Below are 27361 nucleotides of genomic sequence, written 5' to 3'. Positions count from 1 at the left end.
TGCATTTTTCACAACGCCGCATAAATAGTTAATTTAATTTTCGTTTCTATTTTATTTTATTTGTTGTCTTTTTCAAAAATTTAGGCTGCTTTTGCAATTTAGATTGCACCGCCGCATTCACAGTCACCATAAACGGAAAAAACCTCAATATTTAAAAATAATATTCAGTAACAATGCTACTTATATACATAATTCAGAAAAGAAAGTTATTGCAGATATATTATAAAATTAACAACAGGGAAGTAACATATAAGCATAGTATAAAATTCTTAATCGATGGCTCCCTTATCCAGTTCTAGAATTATAAGTCTTGAACATATGACTAAACGTCCCATGTTATTTGACCAACGACCAAAATCAAAATATTGTAACGTTCAACTTTTTTTCTGGCCATAGCAAATTTTAAAACCGTGTTTTTTTTTTAATTTCCATTCAGGGTAGTATTTATAAATACTTTAGAAGGGAAAGTAAATGAACAAAGACAACAAACAACAAACTATTAAACGAAAAAGGGGTATAAATGGTAGAACTAGTAGTGAACGAAATAATTCCACCTCAACGAAGAAGAGAAAAGGGCTTGAATGAGGAGTTTTTCTTGATTTTCTTGCTTGTTCAGCTTACCAACTAAATAGTGATAGTGCCCAGATAATTCATATAAAAACCCAATTGGTTACATTGATTTTGACTTCACATTTCATTAACAATTATTATTTTATGCGCGTATATATGTATATTTAATTTGGGCATTTGCCCTATTGAATATGAAAGTTAATTCTTAAAATGTAAAATAAACGAAATTAATTGAAAAATTAAAATTTTACAGAGCTGTTTCCTATTCACATAACTCACATTCTAAAGGCAAACATGGTGTTGTTTGTAGAAGACTAGTTGGCAATACTATTTTCCGTTTTATTTTGAAGATTTTTATGATTGCACAGATCTCTTGGGTCCGATGTACACTTCCTATATCGTTAGTGATTGCTAAGGACTGTTTTAGGCAATGTGTAAATAGAATGGCGCTTTGGGCAGTAAGTGTTTAATTTTTCTGTGTATCGAAAGTGTAACGACAAACTCTCACCCCTTTTTAAGTCCACGAAGATGACTTTTCAATGCGCGAGTGCTAATTCGGTCCTGCCGTTAAACGCTAGCTGGCGCCGTCTGTGCATTTATTTTGCAGTCCACGTTTGTGAAAATTGCATTTCCCGTATAATTAATCGGTTTAATGGACTTTGAATATATTCGAAAGCAAAAAGCGCCACGGCGGCGTAAGCCAGAATACGTCGCGGATAAAACGTTCGTTAATAATATGGTTAATTGAATTTAAAAACAACAGCGCGGTCGCATAAATATCTCACGCGCGACCAAGTAGACGTTAGTCGGTTGCGTGCGGTGGACACGTTTCATATAAAGAATAACGATACTCCTTAAACCTGATTAAATACAAATACAATAAAGATTAAAACTGTCATTTAAAATATTTCTCAAAAAACCATATAAAAATATTAATCATACATAATTAGTGTTGCGATTGGTTAGTTGACCACTTTCTAATTGAACGCTCAAAAAATGTTTTAAATAACATCTTGTAATTGTAGAGTGTTATCTATCATTATTTAATAATAATATGTATTTTATAATATAATTATTATGCGTTTGTGATGTCCAATTCCTCTTCAAGGAATATCCGAATAAGATACTTAGCGATTCGGGGAATCCCAATAATAATATCGACTGTATTTGGTTCCCAGAACGACGCCACAGTGAAGTAACGTACAATATAAATAAATATAAATTTCATGGTATTTTAAACATTATTTCCGTAAATTGAAAGGTCAATTGAGAAAAAAAAATTAATCGGTCAATTCTACAACCCTATAGATAAAGCAATATATTTTTTGAGTAAAGAATTAAAGCTCTACTCACTTTAGTCACAATAGGTTTATAACCCCTTTAATCCAGAGCGTCCTTCCACCTCTTTCTTGGTCCATCACGCCTCTTTTTTCCCAAAAGGACGTTGTCCCCTGAATCGTACTTTGTCTTTATTCATGCTTAATATGTGTGCATTCCAGTCTGCCTACTCCTTTGTACCCTTGAACTAACTTTCTGTATCTTGCCAATATCAACGATATCTACATTTTTAATTTTGTGGTTTTGTGGTGTCAGCTGTTGTTACGGCTCAGTATGTCAGATGCGGACTTTTGTTTCTGTTGCTAGACACTTGTTGGGACACCGTTGACGTTCTATAGTTGTTTGGAAAACGAGGTCTAACGTTAAACCTCAAAATGGAGTAGTAAGTTGGATAGAACTTTCCAAAGCGACAACTACACCATAAACAAAAATTTCAAAGCTCTTGAAGACTAATATTTTGTCTATCGAGGTGCAAGGAAGTGAGAATCGCATAGTCCAAGCCCGACCTCCTTACTAAAGTTGTCCTTGTGCGTTGTTGCTACATATATATCATATGAACCGTAAGCCGGCCTATCACCCTGGTGGAAAACGTGCTACGTTCAATATCCCTACTTCTCTCTGAATGGATACAGCAATATTGAGAAGCGACTAGGAGAACTACTGATCAAAATCCAAGAGAACTTGGCTAAATTTTAAATATTTATCATTAAAAACCACTATTACTCACTCTTTAAACAGTGCTTAAATTGATTTGTAAGGGTCAGCAATGAAAATGTCTAACGAAACGTCTGAGAGATTCCAACGAGCTTAATATTTTTTCATCAGAAAAGTTTACCTTTAAATCAGTAATCAATTGACGTCCACTATCGGTATGTCAATATCAAATAGTCAACAGTAAACACGAAGAAAGCGTTAGTTGAAGAAACTTTTTATTATTTATTATCAACGCATTCTATGAGACGAATTCCTTTACTATAACACACAGATCACTAACTTGATATTGAGTTTATAACAGCATAGTATAAAAACTTATACCCTACTCGTGTTAGCTTTGAATTTCTAGGAAATTTATTGTCGTCGGGTGTCATTTCATTGCCCCAAATCCTATGCAAATTGAACATAACTATCTTATCATTAACTTCGGTACGACACCAAGCAAATATACATACGAATATGTGCGTTCACTGGCCTCATGGTTTTACATTTTTGAGTTGTAACATTAGTTTAGGAAATTGCTGTATCAGTAAATCGAATATGAAAATAACTAAATTGGTTTTAAACATTGTAATTATGAGATATATAATATTGCCCTGTTCACGCCTTGCATGAATAAATTATTGGTAAGATTAATTGGTAATTTGTAAAATATATTACACAATTTATTATATACAGCATAAAAATTGCAAGTTCCAGGAATAAACATCAAACTGCTTCAACGACCACACACAAAGTCATTTGGTACATAAGCAAAAAAGACAACCAAAAACAAAAATTCACAAATAACAACAATAATTTAATTCTCGCTTCTGGGCAGATTAACGTATTAACTTATTAATGAAGCAAAAACAATCGATAACCTTTACATACTTTAATTGCTGCAGCTAGGTTCGCTCCCAAAGCTTTTATTCTAACCTTTAGGCTGTAGGACCTTTTGTTGTCGAAATTTTGATATATTTGATATTTGATATATATATATTGACATTTTGATATTATACATCGATAGATATAGTTTTTTTTTATAAACTATTGAAAAAGTTTACATAAAAAATTAAGGCAATAGGAATCGTAAAAAAAAATAAATTTTACTTCGTTCAAAAGCGGCGTAACTACAATTTGCTTCTAACTAAAAGTATTTAAGCTGATGAAATTTACAGTTATTGCTATTATTTCGAAGAATGGTTAAGTTAGCTATATCCATAATTTCGGCAAACGTTCATATGGTTACGATCATAACGCGAACTTCGACTAATAACCTAACATAAAGGTTTATTTACAGTAATATCTACGAGGCTGGTCCATCCCTGACCATAATGTATACGGATTTTATCCAGTAAGTTATCGGTGCCTATGGTAATTATTTCAAATTACACGCTTGTGGAAATGGCATTTAATTAAACATTTACAAGCAACGATTCAAAAAGACAGACGCTGAAAAACTTACAATTAAACGATCGTGGTTTTCTCTTACCCCGCATTCTAAGCGAAAACTGCGATTTCGACAAATCATGCAGCACAAAAGCACCTCCGGTGGTCCGAATTATTGAAATTTACCAGTCAGATCAGCAAGTGCTAGGCGTACTAATGAGCCGAAACTCGCGTGTGGCATTTATTATATAATATGAAATAAAAATTAAACTTCTAAATGGTGCCCATAAAATTATTATTGTGAATAACGTTTTTGGTCCTTAGGTTACGTAATTTGCCTTTATAAACATTTTATATTAACATATCATTAACTTTGATCCTACAAGTTTTTTTTTAAAACAATTAAGCCTTCCATATAGGTTATTTGATATATGAACTGTATACTCAACTTTGGAATTTTTGGCTCTAGAAGGAAAGTGGTCCAGATTACACACCACTTAGACTTTAATTCATTAATTAAGAAAGCTATTTCAGCAGTTGATAATTTGTTTTAAATACAGAAGACAGAGATTAAGAGTGTTTAAGAAGTATTATTAAACGTATGTAAAAATTACTTAGCTCAGCGCCTCAAATCTTCTATTTGTTAATTTTTAATCCACCTTTGTGTACACTAATTACAAATTTAAATAATTTCTTATTGCGGTTTATTAAAGCAACAACACATGCACATGCACATCAATTAAATACTTTTGTAAAATTTATCAAGTATACATTTTCTGAGACTGCCGTCTTTATTGGACCTAATGCCACCGTATATACATATACAGGATATACATACACAGAGAGAATTTTTTCCCTGAGCCGATTTAAACCATTTTAATAACAAAAGTGACGAAAAAATTAATTATAAGAATAAAATCACGTTCACTGTAAATAAGCTTTTGTCGAGACAAAATTGATTATATTTTTACTTTAATTGTCTTAATTAAAATATTTAATTCAATAATCCACAATTTTGTAAATTGTATTCTTATGTTGCAAATAAAGTTTTTCCGAAATTTTCTACAAACCGACATTAACAAAATATAATTTATTCACTAAATAAAACAATTGTTAATATTACATGCGTTTAGTATTAACTGGAATAAAAAAATTATTGCTTGGAATAAAGCGAATTTCAAATTAAGGGTGTGCCGGGCGTATATCGCCATTTCTATTGCCGCCATGTTATAGGCCGCTTGTGAATGTGGATAAGAGATAAATTATTATCTCAATGGGGAGGGGAACATATTATTCGGGTGCTTCAAGGTATGTAGAAATTAAATTATTTAATATGTAATAGATGCCTCAAACTTAACCCTTCAAGCAAAGGTACGTAGGTACATTGCTTCTAGTGAATAAAATAAATTGAAAGTGTCTTAGAGATCTGCTCAGATGCTACAAGTGCAAAAAGAGAGAAAGTACCATTGTAGAAGCTCCCACAGCCAGTAAGGATACACCTACATTGCTCAGGATAATGTACGTTTAAACCATCATGAACCACAACTTTTGATAAAGAATATATTTTTTTAATAAGCAATACAAAAGTGGGCAAAATTAATAAAAACTAAAAATTTATTATTATTATATATATTCACATGACACTTGTTTCAACAACACCGTGTCTTTATCAATCACATTGATATATATATAATTTGGTGAAAATCTGAATTGTTAGTTCTTATTTATTTTGTTAAATGGATTTTCATCAAGTAAAAGCCAACTAAAGTAGGTCATATTTTGCCGAAATTGTAAAATTACTGCCTGACAATTCACCGATGACAAGTAAATACGCGAAGAAACCGACCTGAAGATAGTAAATTTGATTTTGCCTAAACGTCGACTTTCGCTACATTTCGTTCAATTAAATATTACTGTTCGCAAGTTGCTCCTTCCTTATAATGTAAAATTAATTTTGTTACTTCAACGAAAAGTTCTCGCAAATAAACAGTAATTGTACCTAGTATGTCTTTCTCGTAATAGTCTATGGCAAATAGAATTTTCTTGCAATAATAAATATACATTAGTTGAGATACGAATTAAAAAATAACAATTCCCCGAATTCGATATTTAATTGCTGGATACGATAAATTATTTAATTAGAACAAATGTGCTTTATTTTCAGGAATCAATTATTCTTCTCCGTGTAATCAGGGCCGATCATTTTAATTGACACAAAATAAAAACAACTGCGTATAAATAGTAAAAACAATAAATAAAAAAAATAAAATAAACTTTCCTTACACTTTTTCTTTTCAAAATTTTACCTTACATATATGAAAAAATATGCAATGCAGTTCTAGAATTATACAAAATCAAAAATTCCCTATAAGAAAAAACGTAATCTCGAAAAAATATATAATTACTCGAATATCTTTCGAGATAATGGGATAGAGCGGAACCGTGCGGGACAACCTGTACGTAAATTACGGCGATTCTATTTTTCCCGCGGAAAAATTCCGATTCCCTACGGTCCAAGGCCGACGTGTGTAGCAAACTGATTTTCATCATTTTATAATTATTGTTTTGGCATGTATACTCATAATAACGTGCCGTATTCACCGAATCATGTTTTCCATTGATAAAACGTATCATTAAAGTTTGTTTACAGTTGGGCTTAGAGACTGGTGTATGACTGATAAGGTTGTTGGGAACGCTGATAGCGCAACGACGCGGCGCCGTTTCTTATCTTTACGCAACCAATTTAATAACATAACACATAAGCGAGAAAAAGACGTACATTCGAACCAATGGCGTGGCGTGGTCTTCCAGAGGTGTAGCTAAAATTATGTCCCCTTGTTAAAGCAATCTCCGAAAAGTTATTTAATGCGCATGCGCTGTTCTCATAAGTATTATGATCCTTATTGACATAAAGCGCACAATTTTGTTTTATTTTTTTTGTAATCCTTAGTTATATAAGAAACTTCTTCGGAAAATCCGAAATGAACATATCAGGTTCTTTTGTTTGCCATATCATCCCAGGAAGAATCCATAATTAGAAAATAAATATTAAAAACTAAAATCTTCTTTGAGGCAATACAAAATACAGAAGCGTAGATTTGTTCGGTAGGGTATCGTGACACGTTCTGATCAACACCCAGCTACTAAATTAGCAAATCCGGGTGTTGGGAGAGGTAGTTGGCATACAAACTTAACTATTACCTCTGTACCAATCGTTCATTGTTATACAATGAATAACTTTCAAAGCATTTTCTGCAAAGTATTTTCACTTCTTTACTCTTTTGTCAGTCGATAGTGTAATCTGTAGTGGACCCTGAAAACCTTTCATTGGTAGTAACAAAAAATACTGCAAAAATTGTGAAAAATGGCTACAATTTGTTACCTATATCGCAATAAAGTCAAAATTAAGAGAAATAATTTGCTTTTAATTTGCGCTATTTTTTAAAATTTTATTTCCTAGCCAATCTAAGTAAACGATATTTTATAAGTATCACAAAATGAAATAAATATCGATTAATTTCAAGAAAAATGTGGCAAATACCCTATAATAACGAAATCCTCCATTTTGATGCAAAAAAAATTCTGAGGTTATGTTTTCTGAAAATATTAATTATAATTGCAAATAAGTACGAAAAATTGCCGAAGAAAAATTTTTTGACGATATTTTAAAGCAAGACCGCAAATTACCACACGATTTTTTAATTTCCCTGATATAACCGTCAGAATTGACAATATTTCCGAAAACATCAGATTGCTCCCAAACCCGTGCGGTAAAATCCCGGAAATATCGGAAGTGGCTCGGATCCGTGATAAACGAAACTGATGTGGTAAAGTGACGCTCCCGCACGCTAGATCGGTTTGTAATTAGCTATTTTACACAGCAGGAGTAGAAAAAAAATATTTCCTCACTAAAATACCCAATTATGTACCGATCAAGGCTGCCTTTAAGCTTTATATTTCAATGTCGCTAGCGACTTTGAACGTTTCTGCTGGCCACGGGTCACGGTACGTTGAGGTTTTTAAATTCTGTTATTTAGGCTTACGCTACGCGCCATTCAGTGAATGTATTCGTGCTGTTTTGCAAAATGTAAAAGTATGGTATGTTGATCAACTTCTTAAGCCATTTATATATCCAAAATAGGAATAATAATATATTATGCTTTAAGTGCGGTAAACGGCATTTGACTTACAAGTTTATATGACACGAGCGGAGCGAGTGTTTAATAAACGAGTGACTTAAAAACTTTACCGAACGTGTTGCATACTATACCTTTTCTACGACCGTACATTTTTGCAAAAACAACTTGAATACATTCACTGACATCACCGTCAGCATCGACAAACGTCACAATTCAAGGCGTGGGAAAAATCTCCGAAGACATCGGATTGCTCCCAAACCCCTGCAATATTATCCCGGAAATGTCCGGAGTGACTCGATACGTGAGAAACGTAACTGACGAGGTAAAATGATACTTTCCGTACGCTAGATCGCAGTATAATTAAGTATTTTACAGAGGGGAGAAGAAAAAAGTATTAATATAGTCTGAAAACGGACTATTTTTGGCAAATTTTGATATATTAAAATACAATTGCTTCTGCTTCGTCCCTTCTGTACATCGTTATTCCATTTTTAGAATTTACTTACCACTAGGGACAGGCCCCATTGAAGCCTTCTAGATTTTTATGAGAAATTATTTGACAAATAATTTTCGAAAAACACAGCCTATTAACGTAACTCACAATAAACTAACACCGCTTACAAGAAATGTCAATTTTGAACTGATATATTTGTGAAAATCAGAACAAACCAGCAACTAGGTAGGGTACAATAGCCAGGTAACCATGTAATTAAGTGCTAATGGGGTTTGCCTAAAATTATCAGGTTGGCATTTCTGCTTTTGACCGGAATTTCCCCGAAATTTGCCTCTGTAACTCGGTTATAGGGACCAATTTAACAAGCTGCTTAGGTTTCCTAGGCGAACCTCCTGGTGTTTTATGGGATTGGGATGGGATAATTGCTTAGTAACATTTTAACGCTTCAACAGAATCTGCAAACGTCTGAATTATTTATTTTTTGCGCAGTTAACACCGTGAAGGGGTGGTTTTCGTTAATCAATTCCTTCTATATGTCAATAGGGCATATGAATCACTGTTATCACTGTTATCACTGCTTAAATGGAGTAATTTAAAAAATAAAAAAATCTAGCACAATTAATTACTTATCGTTTACCATACGCCCGAACTTATCCCGCACAGCCTTCAAAACGATCAACAGGAACCAATACATCGAAATCAGAAAAAAAAAACTTGAAATCAAAACTGGTGATATCGTCGATAATCGAACATGTGTCGATCTTCGAAATTACGCAGACAGTACATTCGTTACTAGGAGAATGTCGTTCTCTAATTTCCAGAATCGATTCCTCAGATGTTACCCAGAAATGAACATTTCAGACCAAATTTCTCCAGAATCTCTAATAGGCTGTTAATAATCTCGATGAATATAGTTAATATATTTATAAGCAAGATACATTATTTGAGATATAAAATCAAACAAATTTTCTAAGATTCAACACTGCAAATCACATTTCAACAACGCGAGGAAATATCATTCTCGGTCGATAAATACTTCAACTCCAGAAAAGACGACACTGAACATCTCGTTAATGCAGAGTTTTGCTATTTTGTTTCCCATTCAACTTTTAAATCCGCAAAGGTGGTTTGGCTCGACTGCGAAGCGTTACTCGAAGTGCGAACATTTTTCCGTTTTGTTTAGCGATTTCGTTCAGCGGGCATTAACGCACAATATAATAACCCTATTCGAAACTTTTTTCCAAGGAAACGGTTTAACTTGAAACTTCTGAGTTTTTAGCCGAAACACTAGGGAATATGCATCAGAAAGTCTAGAAACCGATTTTTTCAAGGTCCGGGTGTCCGGAATTAAGGTTGGAATAATTTAATAGGTAATTTTCTTCATGAAAAAAATTGGAAAACTTGCAAATGTATAGTTTTCAAGATACAGTGTGTCAAACTATTTCGAAAAATGGGTTTTCAATAAATATTTTAAATATTGCTTGGCCTATTTTGTTGAAACTTGGTAGTGCTGTTTGTTGTTGACAAGAGGCTCGTTTAAGATTTCTGAAATTAAAATTGGGAAGTGCAGCGGCAACCAGGGAGGCAGCTAAAATAATACTTTTGACAAAAAAAGTACACTAATCACTTTGTTACTATTTTTTATATTTAAGCAATTAAAAATACAACTTTTTCAATATTGCATTTTTGAATTAAATTAGATTATAAAAAAGGAAGAATTTCTTCCATGCCCTTAACATTGACAACATGAAAGATGTTAATAAAAAGCCGATTAGAATCAGAATTAGGAACATATAATAAATTAGTTCCTATTTACTTTCTGGAAAACGAAACAAGTTTTAGATTGCCAACCTTAAAAACTATGCATTTCCGAACCCATGTTCTTATGAAAAATATTCTTATTTTTTCACCCCTTAAATTATTACAAAGTTATTTCAGACACCCACATTTTAATATATGTAGTTAAAAAAATGTCGCGCCCATTTCATATAGGAAAACTAAGCTCATTTTGAGAATCAAGTTTAAAAATGCTTAGTTCCATTTAAACTATTTTTGTACTTTAACAGCGAAGTTTTCTTGAAAACTCTCATTAAATATTAAGTTTGTAGCTGAATAGAATCTGAAAATAATTGAAGGCCTTTTAATGATTACTTTTTTTCCTTCGTGTTTTGCATGACGAATCAATAAAAAGCACTAGCTGGATAGTTCTCCACACTTGCCATTCTCCATCCTGCTTTGTGAATCAAAGTTGCAATTACTAATTCCATGGTAACACTCTCTATATTGTTCTACGTTGCCATAGCAGTGCGATGTTTTTTTGTCACATTTAGAACGTCATTAATCGAGAGTTTGAAATATTTCAGTGAAATCCGAAGATGACACGGAATTGCAAGGAAAAGTCCCCCGGAAAAAATAAATATCGAGAAGGCAAGATAACAAGAAACCCGTTTTTCAATTTCATGAGATATTTCCGGAAGAATTCTTGTGGGTTGACGCTGACAGAGCTGACGCGTAAGGGTGCTCAAATGTGGAGATGCATGACGAATCAACAAAAAGCACCATACCTAAACCAGGCCAAGCAGGCGTCGGCTAGTAAAAAACGGAACTTTAAGAAACGACATACGAGACGACGAAGAGGCAGGCGAAAAATTACGAGAACATCACCAGGGACAGCCAGTCGAAAAATAAAGAGGGAAAAGACTTGTCCGTGTTGAAGTTCCATATTCGTAAATTTTTTGTATACTAAACTAGTGACAACTACAAAAAAAAGTATGGGTACTTTGGTTTTTGTAAGTAAAAATAAACCTACCGAGCTTAAATTAAAATATCTGAAGTAAGGAAATGTATGTGCATTTTTGATTTAGTCTAATCATAAAAAGAAACAATTCACACCAATATTTGTAATGGTTTACGTTTGTTTCTGAAATGGGTAGACGGCTAACAGGATCGTAGATTAAAATTCAAGGTTGGATTAGATTCAGCTGTACCCTCTACGGAAGCTAGCAATATTACACAACGCCAATAGTTTCCACAGATGTTTTGAACATACAATACCATCCCCAACGTACAAAATATAAACATTTAGAATACCTAACAACTAATTTCGATTAGTTTGACAAATGCTACTCTGAAAAAGAACCAACGGCCTTACCAAAAGCCAATCCAACCTACCATTCCTAAAGCATATCACTCAGACTTCAGCAGATACTTTTCCTAATATAAGCTGTTGTTCTAAGTTACTGGTCATATAAATTGTAATTACTATACTATATAATACAACTATAAAAGTAAAAATAATTACTACTACTAAAGATCTATTTAGATTTTTTTTATAGGTAACTATAATTAATTTTTAAATGCGACCTTAATACTTAGAAGAAGTTTCTACTTATTTCTTATTTCGCATTATGTAAAAACTTAAAATGATAGATGAAGGGGCATGAGATTCCTTCGTCAGAACTGAGCGTCCCTTGAACTGACTTATAAACACTCCGCAAAACTGCTGTCCGTCCCACCAACGTAAAAACGGGTCAATCACTTTCTCTTACTGGTTTTATCTCTGAAATTCTGCCGTATTTCATTATTTATCCTCCATCTTAAGGATCTGGAACAATCCTGGATCTTAAAAACTCGTCTCGCATCGCTTGCGAATGCAGTAATAAAAGAGAACTATGCCTTTTTGGCAGGAAAAATAATTTGTAATGTGTATATAGTACGAGCAGGACAATGAAAGTTGGACTGGAAAAGTATCGTATTCGAACGAAACAAAACACTTTTAATACGATCATACAATGTTATTTCAAAAAACTTCTGGATTTCTCCTGCGTCGATTTATGTTGAGTGCAACTTGCTAACGTTTCACCAATCATCCTGTTGACTTCTTCAGAGCTTCAGACCGCCTCAGAGACGGTGTTTATGCCCCTTATTTAGCTCCGCCCCCCTCAAACAATATATAAGCAGGAACAGAGTAAAATGCGAGCCAGTTTTAGTTAAGCTCTGAAGAAGCCAACAAGATGATTGGCGAAACGTTAACAAGTTTGACTCAACAAAAACCGACACAGGGAGAACCCAGAAGTTTTGTGAAAAGTATTACAGTAGCATGTGGAAGTTTTTTTGAAAAATTATCATAAAATGTTTGTTCCTAAAGTCATTATTAAAAGACCTCTAAAATAATAATTTTTATACATAACAATTACAATTACAATATTTCAAGACATTGTACAGCCCCGGCCATCGTTCCAACTACCAATAGGGGAATCAAGTTATGAAGCAACGAATTAAAAAATACAATGCACGTGCGCTTTACGTGCGCTTTATAGCAAACGGTTTTTATGCACAAGTGCTCTTTGAGGTACCCAATAAATCTTCCAAGATCTTCCACTACAAATCGCATCTCAACAACGCGAGGAAAGAGCATTTCCAGCCGATAAATAATTCAACGCCAGAAAGGGCGTATCCGAAAATCACGGCACCTCGTTGCTGAAGGGATTTTCAATTTTCTTTTCCGTTCAACTTTGAAAACACAAAAGGCGGTTTGGCTTTAAAATCTCAACTCGATTTCGCGGCGTTACTCGAATTGCGAACATTTTTCCGTTTTGTTTAGCGATCTCCCACAACGAGTTGCTATTAACGGATTTATTTGAAAATTCTTTTCAAGGAAACGCTTTAAGATGAGCTCTTGGTGTTTCGATATTCGAATGTTTTTATATCATATCAATTTTTAACATTTTTCTACGACCCTGGACCAATACGCGATTATCAATTAAAAAAAAATTCGAAAATCAAGATATGTGACCTTAGAAATCATGAATGGAAAAGACAATGAGAAGCAGTTCCTACCAATTTATTTGTTTATTCTGCTAACCAAATGGGCTGAAACGGTTATTGTGTTTTAAAGAAATATGAAAATCTTGAAAGTAAATCTTAACAGGAAAAAATAATCTTAAAAAATCTTAACAGTAAACATGAAAAGTAGCGATGCCAAATTTAATGTCATTTCCTAATAACCCAGTAATTAATAAGGGCGAATAAAATTTTAACACAAAAATGCGTTTTTTAAAAATATGGATATCAACAACCAAATTAATTGAAAATTGCTACTAGTTGAGTTTTTTTTTTAATTGTATTTCATACTCCAAAAAAGTTATAGAACTGGCACCCTTTGCTATTCATGGATAGCTATTCTGTCCTTGTTTCTTAAAGGTGCAGTTTTGGAATATTTTCATTCATTTTTAAATAGATTCTTTCCAATCAACATTCCAGAACGTGAAATGGTGTGGTCATCAGTTTACACATTTACATATACTGGACAATTCTAATCTTTTGCTGTTGTTATCTTAGTTATTACGTGTGGAGCCTTCATTTCTTAAAAAATGCATTTAAAACAATTACAGAACTGGCAGCCTTTGCTGTTATTGGATAGCTATTAATTATTCTGTCCTTATTTCGTAAAGTACAGTTTTGGATTTTCTTCATTAAATTTTAAACACATTTGCATATTTAAATATACTGTACAATTCTAATCCTTTGCTGTACTTGTTCGTTATCCTGCTTATCACTCGTTTCTTATAGTGTAGTTTTGGAATGCTTTATTAAATTTTAAATGAATGCTTGTTTATGATAAATTATTTTGCACCTTATGTTTAAATTATGTTTGTTCAAATTGTTGCAATTCATCCACTCAGAGAAATGGGACCTCTGTATATATTGTCGCACTCAACCCCAACAACTTTACCTCTATAAATGGACATATATATTTTTTTGCTTAATATAATATACTAAACAAGGGTGTTAAATGTTAATTTTATTAACAAATTTAGTTGACAAAATGTAAGCTATAGTAAATTTTAAATTAACAAACTACAAGAGAAACCTTTTAGTCTCTTGATTTATTTTCATATCTAGCTACGTTCTCCCTTAACATTAACAAAATAATAACTAAGGCCTTACATTTTCATTAAATAAAAAATGTATTTAACATTAATGCTAGAATTCACCTACTTTAATTTTACGAACGAGGTTAGCAAATACGTCGTATAAATTTTAAGTAATAATGAGCAGAAAATTAATGAAATTTATCATCCGTTTCGGGAATAAATTCTTCTGTTTATGATGAAATTTAATATTGGACAAGAGTACCACGCCTGGAGCTGTTTAAGGAGACGTTTAATTTTTTTAATAAATTTTCTGATTTTTTTGTGGTCCTTTTTGATTTGAAATTTCTCATGTTGTCTTAGTTGAACGTTGCCGTAGTAACGCAATTTGGTTGTCACATTTGAAACCTCAAAATTAACATTACCGAACTGCAAATATTTCAGTGATAACCGAAAATGGCTCCAAATTGTGCCGAAAAATCCACCCGAAAAATTACATTTAGGGAAGGCAAGATAACCAGGAACCCTTTCCTAAATTTTATGAGACATTTTCGTAAGAACTCTAGTGGGTTAGCCTTGACAGAACTTACGCGTCAGGGTGCTCAAATATGGCGGTCTATGTCGGATAAAGAAAAAGCGCCGTACTTGAATCAGGCAAAGCAAGCGCCAGAGAATAAAAAAATCAAAAAACGAAATACCCGAAGGAAAGGGGCAAAAGACCCTTCAGAATCGCATGTCGAAAAATCCAAGACAGGGAAAAAGAGCGACAGTGCGATTTCGAATGCACCAAACGATGCGAGCGAAGAGAGGGATAGCTAACTGATGGAACTGCATTTTCAAGCCAAAAAAAAGTGTTGTTAATAAAATAGTTTTTGAAGATAATAATTCAAGTTACTTGATCTGTTAAGGGGGAAAAGTCTTAGTGTACCGAAACTTCATTGGAAAACGATTTTATGCGAGGATTTCCAACTAACCTTACTTGGAAAGCGAACTTTTTCTTATATATACAGGGATCTTGTTTTCTCTGTTAACATTGGCGATTTTTTAGTTAAAATCTGGAAACGCATGGTTAATAAGAACGTCCAACATGTTTATTAAAAAAATTATACGGTGCTCCACTAAAGTTGGTCGCGATACGAATTATAAATCACTAAACGGCTCAAAAAATATTCAAGGCGTTGAAAAGGTTGCAGTATACCTTTATAGATATATTAAAATGACGGTTGTTAAGGTTTATTCCAATGGGCACTCGAGTTCTGCAGTGATTTTGAAATTCTTTCTTTTCTTTTGAAAATCTTACTTTTCAAATTTTGATTACTTTGATTATTGAGAGGTCCTGATTAGATGTTAAATATCAATAAAAACTCGCCAATGTGTTATCTGTAAGAGATGGGAAAATTTGTGCTAACCGAAACTATCCAAAATTAAATTAAGTTTAAATACTTCTGTTAAATAAGTTTTTGGTGGCAAATTTCCTCTATTTGCCACGTGAGTGCTTTTAAATTCTACTATTACTTTAGGGGCGATCGCACATAAGAAAATTTTCCAGATTAATGACGACGGTACAAAAAACAATAAGCAAAGACTATGGATATGCGGTTTAGAAGCGCACCAGAGGATCATAAGAAAAAAAAACATCGATTCCTATCGTTAAAAAAGTATTTAACGATTTGTACAGGCAAAAGTGGGGACACTATTATTCATTAAGCAGCCATTTGGCTGTTTGTAGCAGCTGATCTATAGACAATAGTGACTACTGAATTTAATTCTTCTTCTAAACAAAATGCCCGAGAGTATTTTAAAAATTATTTACCTCATTGTTTCATAGTTTCTTAAATTAGCAAAAAAAGCGATAATAACATATGTCGGGAGGTTTTCTAATGGCGACGATAGCTTTCTGCAAGAGTTGGTACATAAGTCGATGTAATATGGATAGACACATTCGTTTGCCTGCGTACTAATTAATAAAATGGTCGGCGTCATTAATTCCAATATTAATTGCCATTTCAATCGGAAATTCCAATTAAAATACCTGTTGACGCTTGAACGCCTCGACGCCTCCGAATACGAGACGCGCTGAACCGCACAAGCTAAGCTTGACTAAACTTTGAACCCGGGTTCCGTGAAAAAGGTTACGCAGATGGGATTGACAGATTGCCGACAACTGAGTTATCGAAATTGACTCGAAATGTTAATTTCAAAGGCGCAGAACTGAGTATAGCGACTTCCAGATCCAGTAGTCTTTATCACATTTTACCAATATCCTATCTGAGTATCTTTAATTCCTATGCTGGAACATCTACGTCAAATATAACATGAACAACTTACGTGATATTGATGTTTCAGAGATACGAAATTTTAGTTTTTTTTTCTTTATCAAAGGTTCCCACTGCAATATAATTCTAAATACAATTTTTATTTTGTAGTAAATCGAGTAAATAAGTTTGACGTCTTCATAGAAAACCTGTTTAGACTTATTTATATATTTCCTACCCTCAAGGTTCGTTAACTACTGCCTAGTCACTTTCGTTTTCGGTACTTTGGCTACGCGTTTAGTAGTGATCGGATATTTTCGGTAAATTTTACTGATTTTAGTCAGTATTTTTAACCTTTGTTAATTGTAATAGTGATGTCACCCAGCATTCACTGAATGTATTTTTTCGTGTTGTTTTGGAAAAATGTGCCCAAAAATTACTCCTGCTCTTTCGGTCACTCACTTAATAAAGACTTGTTACGCTGCGCTCAGCTGGTGCCAAATGAAATTCGTGACTAAGGTGACATTTATCAAAACATAAGTTCGAAACAAGTATTTTTTGAAATTTCAATATCGGCTTGTCGCGCTACTCTTGCCTTTTTCAGACAAAAAATTGGATAATTTTTAACATTCGATGGACAAATGGTACATGGAAAACGCGGCGTTGTTTCGATTCGTTAGAGCCGATTCATCGTTAAATATTCAATATGCGCGAAATTTATGGCTTTGCCTTTCGAGGAACATAAATTTTCTAGAACAATTAGACAGTATACATAAACAATTTACGTCGGCTGTCTCTGCGGAATCAATGAATACAAGCAATTACATGCGAACGTACCAATGGTTAGGTCGGCGCACACGCGCGTATGGAAAACAATTTAACGACGGACCTCGTTGGACTCGCTTTGAATATTCCCCGTGCTCTCGGTTCGTAGAAAAGTGTTCTTCGAAATTCTAAATTATCGACGACATAAATTTTCTTGCACGCGGAACAAGATTTATTGCTGTTTTTCTAAGGAACGGGACAAGGTGAATGGCCCCCCCTCGGTCGAGACACATCGGAAATTATTCATGGCTTTAACTGTACGAAACAGCGGAATGAATTGCCAAAAACTAATTGCTTTTTACGACATGTTTATACCACACTGGAGGTTATATAGAAATCCAAGTTCGTTCCAATCGCAGTCAGAAACAGTTTGTTACGGTCCGGACCATGCGCAATGTCACAATGCGCTGATAAATATTTATTTTCCGTTTCATTCCAATTTAACTCGTGTTTATGAACTGACCGAACTGTTTAAGAATTTCTGGCCCACGGATAGTGTGAAGCATGTGCACTGTGTATCAACAGGTCCTTTCGAGTTCATTTTCTGTTATTACAGCATAGAGTATTGTATTGAATACAGAGTACTTTTCAGTTTCTTTTCATGCTTTGAGCAGAGTAATGTAAAGTGAAGTAGCTTTAACCCTAAAGAAAAGCGTTTTAGCGACTGCGTGATTCAGAAGCTCATGAGCATGCGATAACCACGTGTCTTTGAATAATAACATCTCTAAGAGTTTATTAGTACGCTTCAATGAAAGCACTATCCGGACAGATGGATCACATTTTCAAACAAAAAATCTGTTTACTGCTTTGTCATATGGAGGTTCCGCCATCATGTTTCTTTCCCATTGTTAAAAATGTACTTTATGTACTGTATTTTTCCTATGTCTATTCCTGTCTCAACTACGCCTTGGTTTGTTGGGGAGGTTCCCCACGTGCGGAACAAGTCTTTCGGATGCAGCAAAGCATTTTGTACTGTCGAAACCTATTTCCACCAAATTCTTTATTGACACTTCCTAGTATGTACATACATACTGAATTGTGCCACTTATGTAAAAAGTAACACTAATCTTTATATGCTTTCAAGAAACTCAGATACTCAGTACAATCCGTTAGTATTCGGATCTCAAGATGGCTATGGTGGCGAATTTGTAGCAGGGATAACAGATTTTTCACCATACGCCAAGTCATCTTTGCAACGTATCCAGGGAGAAACACTTTTAATTCGCCCCTGTGTATCCTATACCCAGTGCTTCTGTTAAGGGTTAACTAAACATGAGACTATTTGTGGATTCTTCACATCTTCACTTATTTCAAAGTTTGTTTCATTTTGCTCTTATGATTTTCTTATGAATTATTTGATATTTGATATTTAGTATGATGATGATTTATTTGGACAGTAAGCCTATTTGATCAATGAAAATAACGAAAGTCTCATTGGAAAATTGTCATGAACACCAGTCAAAAGTCAAAAACATTGAAATTAACTTAGGCAATGAAACCACAGAAACCATAAAATACAAACGGGGAGGGGAGTTAAATAAAAATAACAGATGTTTGATAACCAAATAACGAAGACACATTTCTGTGAGAACCAGTCACCAAGCTTAATACCATCACCCCTAAATCTGCTGTTCCAGTCACAGTCTATTCGGAACAAACAATATGACGGATGTTGATAAGCGTTGGTTATATGTGTTTATCAACCCAGCTGCCGAGCGGCCGGGTTTTTCAACACCCCTCGAAAAAGCAAGTAAAAGCTCTGCCTGCCACCCGTTGTCTCTAATGGTTTGATCTAACCGCTCAGTGGGACAACAGGAACTACCCGTTCATGTCGTTAGTGATCGGTCTTAGAAACCATTAAAAAATATGATCCATCACCTAAATTAATACATATTTTTAATTTGTGTATAGTTTTATTCATAAAATGGGGTTTTGCATATAAATGGCGACTTTTTGTAGTTGCTTTCACTTCCGGAGTAAAAACCATGAGCCACTTCATCGACGTTATAAGGAGATCTGGGAATTTTAATTTAGTACAATTCGGTTTCGCCTATATGTCAGACGGTGTTATATTTTTAGCTAGTGCAAAATGCAGTGAATGTCCGTAAAAAATTCCAAGATCGCTTGTTTGTTTAATTTAATTTCCCAATAACGTTTTTGCTCCAGATGGATCAACAAAACCACTATTAGGGTCTCTGTAGGATAAGATATAGTTTGCGGTTTAGAATTCAGACTAATTTTCAAGGTCTACCAAGAAACTGTGAACGAAAAAAATATGGTGCTAATAATCAAAATAATTGATAAATTGACTATTGACTGAAAGATTTTCTTAATGTTTTTCACACAAAACTGACTTTAAATTTCGACAATATGCGAGGAGATCCATTTGACGCTATTCGGAAAGTTCTATACTTCATCAAGTACACGCACCAGACATGCTACATAATGGGTTGATGTTGCGAACACGACCGGTCGCATTATTGGAAAACTTTTAGCGAATCGGAAAACTCAAGAAGAGCCAATAAACAATTTTTATATGTGTATTCTTGGTTTCAATCATTTACGCAGGTACGGAGTGAAAACAAAACAATAGGAAATTCTCAACACAAATATCACAAAATATATTATGGGGATTAAAGAGGATCGAAAGAAAGGGCTTTATTTATTTCAGAATGTGCTATTAAGTGTATGGTAAATATTGCGTGGCAAAATATTTGACTGGCGGGTTCTAAATGATTTCGATCCTTTCCAAAGCTACTAAAATCAAAGTATTCACTTACTTACAAAAACAGTGAAAAAACAAGTGCCAATATCAATAATACTAAAATCTATAACGCACAACAAAAACTAGTATTATTAGCATTAGTTCAAGTTTAATAAACCCATCACCAACCCATTTCCCCCCCACCCCAAAAAAAAAAACCACACAAAACTACCTTCTTTGCAATGAGCGGCAACTTCCAACAGTCCGGCATCAGATTCCGTCAGTCTTCTTCTTTTATTCCCTGTCAATGGTAGAAATAACAATTACTTTCTACCGATGCCTACAGCTTTCAGGTTATATCGTGACCGTTATTTTAATAAAAATAGGAATAAAAATTAACTCAAACCTCATTCACAACTTGGCAATTGAACATTTTATCACGACCAGAGCGTGCGAAAATAAAATCCTTTGTTTGGATTGAATTCGATTGGCCAATATTTAAACTAACAACCTCCCAAAAATACATATGACCTTGACGCTTTCCGAGAATAAAAAATTGAAGTTTTAAATTGGTATTGGTTTGCTTTGCAACGAGTGCGACATTTTTACGTATTTATATTGCTAAAAAAATTTACCACCTTTCGACCATCTTCCTAGAGACCAACCATTCTGGAACAATCGGTTTATTAATTTGCAATAAATGCACTTGACTTAGGCTATAATTCAAATGAATGCGCCTTTACAAAAAACCATAGTGCAATAAGCCATAAGCAGCAATTTAAAGTTAAGTTTTAGTTTAAGTTAAAACCGATGGAAAAACAACCCGAACTAGTGATTTGCAAATTTCCAGCAACAGCGTTAAAACGTATTTCGGCGATATTCGAAACTTATTTTGCATAAAAAAGCAATTGTGGTCCTGAGCGCCGAGCCGCAACAAAAGCTATGCAATCCAACACAACAACCACGTTAGTTTTCAATTCCAGTTTACCAAGATCACCAACTTGACTACAGTGCCTACAAAACAGAATGTGAAGGTAAGCGGAAACAAATGGATAGAGAATCCCCCCAAAGGTGAATAGACATGCCAGAAGCAACGAACTTCACCAAAAGGTCACTATCTGGATCGCATCTACAGAACGGCTAACGGTTACCTCATCCAACTGTAATCTGTAGCCATCCTCTACTGTTTACCGTCGTTTAATAGAGTTCCAGTTCTTTTTGTTTTCTTATACACTGTAGGACAGATTTCTAATATTATAAATAAACGTCAGTTGCACCACATCTCATATGCTTCCAGACATTTACATGCAGTTTCCGTACGTTAGTATTGAGCAAATTAAATGTTTCAATTACACAGCACACTGTTCATGCGACTAAAAGCAATTCTATTCACTCTTCTCTACTTTAATTTCGCCTATTTGTTATTTGTTTTTATGAAATGTGACCGCATCGACGTAACCATTCACAGTTGGAAGCCGTTTGAGTTAAACTGAGCATCAGCATCTTGTTTGCTTACTCTCAAAACGTTTGCTTTTTTTGTGATTAGGTGCATGTTGTTACAAGTTTCGCATAGCTACTTCTGTTACTTTGTGACTCTATGGAGACCCTCAAGCTGAGTGCTGTATCGCCTGCGTCCTTAAAATTATTAATAAGTACGTTTACTAGCAGCCTCTGCATTCTTCATAACCTTTCTAAAGAGTCGTTCCGTATACAGCTAAAAGGGATCACATATCCTCTCTATCGAAAGCTTTCTCGATGTCGAAGAAGCAGGTAAAAGTTTATATCGCGTGCTCTTGATATTACAACGTCAACGCCAAATTCGCGTCCTGAATTCGCATATTTAAATTATAACTGTGTAATTCCGATTTGTTCTTCGAGTTAAGGAAAATACGTTCTTGTATATCTTCTGGGAATGTTTTCAGCTCTGCAATGATGTCTAAGTAGTGTTAGTCTAAGAGCTTCAGCCAATAAGCTTCTGCGATGATGCCGGGCCCGGATATTATCTTCGCTTCTAACAAAATGCCACGGTTCGTAGGACTATTAAATATTCTCTCCACTTTTTTGACGTCTGGTCAAGGCTCAAGGCCTCGTCGTTGGTGTTTGCGCGCATAAAACAACGGCGACACCTATTTGCACCATTATCGGTTAAATTTTTTTATCAAGGAAACTGTGACATCCTGCATTTCGTAATGATCGCATTCTGTGCATGTGACGTCAAGTCTTGCTCCCCAAGCGTAACAATCGGTTACGGTGCAAAACTTTATCAGTCAGTGAAAATATTTTGCAGCCCGTATGGGTGAACGCTAACCACATACGATAATAAATCCGCTTTATTCGTAGATAAAATGCGATATGCCTGTTCATAAATTACGAAAATGTTCTTGTAAATTTATTTAATGAATTAGCGCAAACCGGCTGACGTAATCGGACCAGCTGTTTGAACACAAATACACGCCGCAGCGTTACGAAACAACGATAGTTTCCGTTAATTTTCAAGATGGACGCGGCTAAAAAAAAACAAAACAAACAATACTTTTTTTACTTGCTCTTAATTCATTCAGCAACCGCAAAAGGATCAGCAAAACGCGATTACCATAATCTGCTTTTTTTCCGGTTCCTTAATTGTAGGCGCCTTCTTCAAGTTACTTGACAACAACCATTAATTATTGTCATAACTATATACACTGCTCAGCTTAAGGTGAGTGGCTGCAATAGGTGGGGCGAAACTAATTCTGATAGGGGCATAAGTAATAAGGAATAGTGTTTGGTTTATTTCTATACACCCTGCTTTTTAGACACCCCAAAAAAAAAATCTAGGGGAGTAAGATCACATGATCGCGGCGGCCAATTGATATCGCCGTTGCATCGTTTCTCTGGATGTGTGACAAGTGGCTCCATCCTGTTGGAACCACAAATCTTCAATGTCCATATCTCCCAACTGCTCCCAGAAAAAATCAGATATCATGTTTCGATAGCGAACACCATTAACCGTAACAGCGTTCTCCGCATTATCCTCGAAAAAAAAGGGCTAATTATTCCTCCGCACTAAACCGTCACTTTTTGAGGATGCATTGCTTTTTGAACAATCTCTCTTGGATTTTCTAATCCCCAAATACGAGCATTGTGTTTGTTTACGTGAAAATGTGGCTTTTATCGCTAAAGATGATTTTCGTTGAAAAATGAACCCCTTGTTCTCGTATGCATTCTGCAAACACGCGGCGCTGTTGATATCTCGAGGTTTCAACTCCTGAGTTATTTGGACTTTATATGGGTGTAGATGCATGTCTTTTGTTAAAATTGGCTGTGTGGTTGAATACGTAACTTGCTGCGTTCGATGACGCATCGATGTGTTTGGATCTTCGGCTACACTTTCTCGAACAATGGCAATATTTGATCTGACCGACCTGCACGAGCACGTTGAGGGACTTTGAGGTTAGTTACAGATCCAGTTTGCTCAAATTTTTGAACCACATTCCAAATTGTCGTCTCAGAAGATCGATTTTGCGGGCCGAAATATTCACGTAGAGCCCGAAATGCATTTTTTCTTGATCGACCATTTTCATTATAGGCTTGCACAATTTTTACACGTTGTTCATTCGTATATTGCTCCATGACTAATTTTGTTTATGTTTTGAGATTAGAAATCTCATATGATAATAAACAAATACAGTGGCGTTTCAAAAATATTTCAGATTGTAATGTGGAAAAAACTCTTATTGAATCACCCATTATAAAATACTTTCAATAACATCCAATCCACAAATGCAGAAAGCAACAAAGCTAGTAAAACCAGGAGGTTCTTAGGCGAAGCAAAAGCTATGTCAACATGTTCTTTTAGCACGACTGAGACAAAATAAGACTCTGAATTTAATTTTCAAAATATGAAAAAAAATCGAGAAATTACTTTCTCACACTATCTACAGACTACAGAAAGGGAACAATAATAGACACCGTGACCTTGAAATAAAAAGTAAATAAAGAGATGATCACTCTATCGAAGTTCCAAAGGATTTGACAAAAAACAAAAAATAATTTGATATAAAAAAGCAACGAATTCTTCAAAAGTGATGAATGTTTCCCTCAAACGAGAACCTTTTGATGAGGATAATAAAGGACAACTGTGTGTATGTTGACTGTAAGTACAAACAGTAAGAATTGTCTCAAGGAAAAGATTTATAATGCATTAGACCAGTTTGTAGTAGAGCTAAAAAACACCCCGCTACCTACTTAAACTGCTAAGCAGTCAAAATCAAACAACTGTGTAAGATGTAAGATGTAAGCGGGGTTTTACACTACTTAATTCATATTGAGCAGTGTATAAAATTATTTCTTTTTTATGTAGTAACGGTCTTTAACGTTTCTTTCTTATTCTTTAATTCCTACTGATTTATACAATCACCGTCACGTACACTTATCGATCAGTGGCAAGCATGTATTGTATAAATCTCATATATCGTTTTGTGTAAAAAAATTTGTTTTGAAAATCGAATTGGATCTATTTTACATCGCAATCAAAATACTAACTACTACTAACTAACTACCCGGTTTGCACTGGCAAAATATTAAACAATATATTTGGTTACACATCATTGTTATCATTGTTAAATTATTTTTATTAATGTTTAATGATTTTATTAAATAGCTTACTTCTGGAATAAAATAATTTAAAGCATTTTATGTCGCCATTCAACTTCTTCAAATTTCAAAAAAGAAGTGATAAAATGGATTTTCCAAAATTTTACCGACCAGTACCACCGAGTCAAATAAAATGCGTTTAAAATGAAACGTCGTCCATCAATTCGATTAACCGATATAATCCTATTTAAAGCATTCTTGATTCCGCAAAACGGCTTATTAATTGACCCCATTAGCCCCGATTGCTCTCGAGATCTGCAAATTTAATCTGCATATTTAATACAATTGAAACAGCGTTTGTGCTTTAATAGAATGACTTCATACAGTTTAACTACCAAGATATGAGTATATAACTAAATTTAAGCAACAATTGTTAGTTAATCAACTGAACTTAAGAAAATACCATTTTTATTTATTCAGTTTTTGGTTGGTGTCTTGTGCATTGTGGCAGTTGCAATTAGCAACGATATGCAAATATAACAAATATCAAGTTTGCCAAATTAATTTACTGTCAAAGTGGATTAGAAACTTATAAAAGCTAATCTCAAAGACTTGTTTCAGAAAACTTTACGTTTCAAAACGCACATTTACCGAAGAGAATCCTTTCTAAAAATTGAACTGAGGAGGCTTTTACTTGATGAAAATCCATTTATCAAAATAAATAACTAAAAGTTCAGATTTTCACGAAATTATATATTATGATATGACAATTGTTTCGACAAATTATCAAATGTAATATTTACAAACTACCTGCTACTATATATACCGAAAAATGACCATAAAACCTTAATTAACGTTGTTGGGAGAATTCTATAAAGGAGAGGTAGTTAAGTCTAATTGATCGTTAAGCAATCCATTTGAATGTCTCATTTTGTTTATCCCCATGGCTTCCAATAAATTTAATTTTCTACTTTTTGTGACTGTATGTAATATATCAAAATTGTCGTCAAAAATGTGTTTTTCTGTGTTTAAATGTGCATAATTAGAATCTAGACTATTGTTTTTAAAAGCTCTTATATGTTCGTTAATGCGTTTCTTGAAGGATCTACCTGTTTGTCCAATATAAATTTTAGGACAAGATCCACATTTCAACCTGTAGACACCTGATTTTTGGGATTTTGGACATTTCCATTTATTGTTTTTTAAATATTTTCCTATTGTGTTGTTAGTTCTGAAAGCTATTTTTAAACCACATTTTGACAAAGGTTTTGAAACTTTTTCACTAGGTTCTCGTATGTTTGTAATTGTTTTAAATTGTTAGTGTTCTGTATTAGGTTTCGGATAAATAGAGTTTACTGTTGTCTGTATTTGTTTTTTATTTATAATTTTATCTATAATGTAGCCGTTGTTCAGTGCAACTTGTTTAATGATATAAAGTTCTTTGTTGTAATTTTCTGTCGAGAGTGGCGTATTAAGAAGTCTGTGTATAAAAGACTTAAATGCAGCCATTTTGTGTGTATAAGGGTGATTTGAGCTGTTATGTATAACTGTGTCCGAGTGTGAAAGTTTATGATATATTGAAAAATCTAATTTGTTTGGGCTTTCGTAATAGTTAAGTCTAAAAAATTAATAGAGTTATCCTGTTCAATCTCGATAGTGAATTTTATACCATTATGTATTGAGTTAATGTAATTTAAAAAATAATTCAATTGTCTGTCTGTTCCAACAAAGCAAGCAAAGACATCATCCACATCTATATACCACCATAAAAAACTTTTACTTAAAAGATGTTCTAGTATGATATCTTCCAAATTATCCATAAAAATCTCGGCTAACAAAGGACTAAGTGGGTTTCCCATAATCAAACCTTCTTTAAATTCAAAATAATTTTGGTCTAAAGATACTATTAAGCAATCTAATAACTCTTGTTTCACCAATGAGTTAACGTGCTTCCGACTTAGGGTGAAATCTACTAAATCTATCACATCCATAGGTGGAATACTGGGAAATAAGTTTTGTACATTAAAAGACAGTAGTGTTGCGTTAGAAGGGATTTTGATGTCTTTAATTTTGTCGATTAATTCAAAAGATTTTTTTATTGCAAATTTTGGTTTAAAATCTGTGTGGAACATTAAAATATTTAACAATTTTGTAGAGAGTTTAATGGCTGGAGCTGTTACATAAGACACGACTGGTCTAATGGGCAAATCTTGTTTATGTAATTTAAATAAAGAATATAATTTCGGCGGTTGTGGATTCATATTCATATCATCATAAATATTACATTTGATAAAGACACTGTGTTGTCGAAACAATTGTCATGTCAAAATATATAATTTCGTAAAAATCTGAACTTTTGGTTCTTATTTATTTTGAATCCTCTCTACTTGGCAAAATGCGGTTCTCCTACCAACGAGTCAGTCGGGCAAATTTTGAACTAAGTCAGAGGAACTGCAGTTATTTCTCACTTCAAATATGTCATATCAAAAGTGTGAAACAAGATAATGACAATGTTGGATTCGGAAGCAGTTGTTGGACACTAT

The 27361-nt window shown here is 34.0% G+C and overlaps 1 protein-coding gene across 15 annotated transcripts in view; it reads right to left on the bottom strand.

Moving 5' to 3' along the window:
- The window catches only part of LOC132700025 (dual 3',5'-cyclic-AMP and -GMP phosphodiesterase 11), a 227588-nt gene that overhangs the window by 65761 nt on the left and 134466 nt on the right, over positions 1-27361 (bottom strand). For 7 of the 15 annotated variants that reach the window (XM_060667082.1, XM_060667078.1, XM_060667079.1 and 4 more), the window contains one exon: positions 20476-20544. The exons of the other annotated variants lie outside the window; for them this stretch is intronic. In XM_060667082.1, coding sequence (XP_060523065.1) covers positions 20476-20544 — 69 coding nt within the window. The remainder of the gene's footprint in view (positions 1-20475; positions 20545-27361) is intronic. 15 annotated transcript variants of the gene reach the window in all.

This window comes from Cylas formicarius, unplaced genomic scaffold (assembly GCF_029955315.1).
Source record: "Cylas formicarius isolate icCylForm1 unplaced genomic scaffold, icCylForm1.1 PGA_scaffold_3__17_contigs__length_32017465, whole genome shotgun sequence".
Classification (NCBI taxonomy): domain Eukaryota; kingdom Metazoa; phylum Arthropoda; class Insecta; order Coleoptera; family Brentidae; genus Cylas; species Cylas formicarius.
This window is presented reverse-complemented; position numbering and strand designations above follow the sequence as displayed.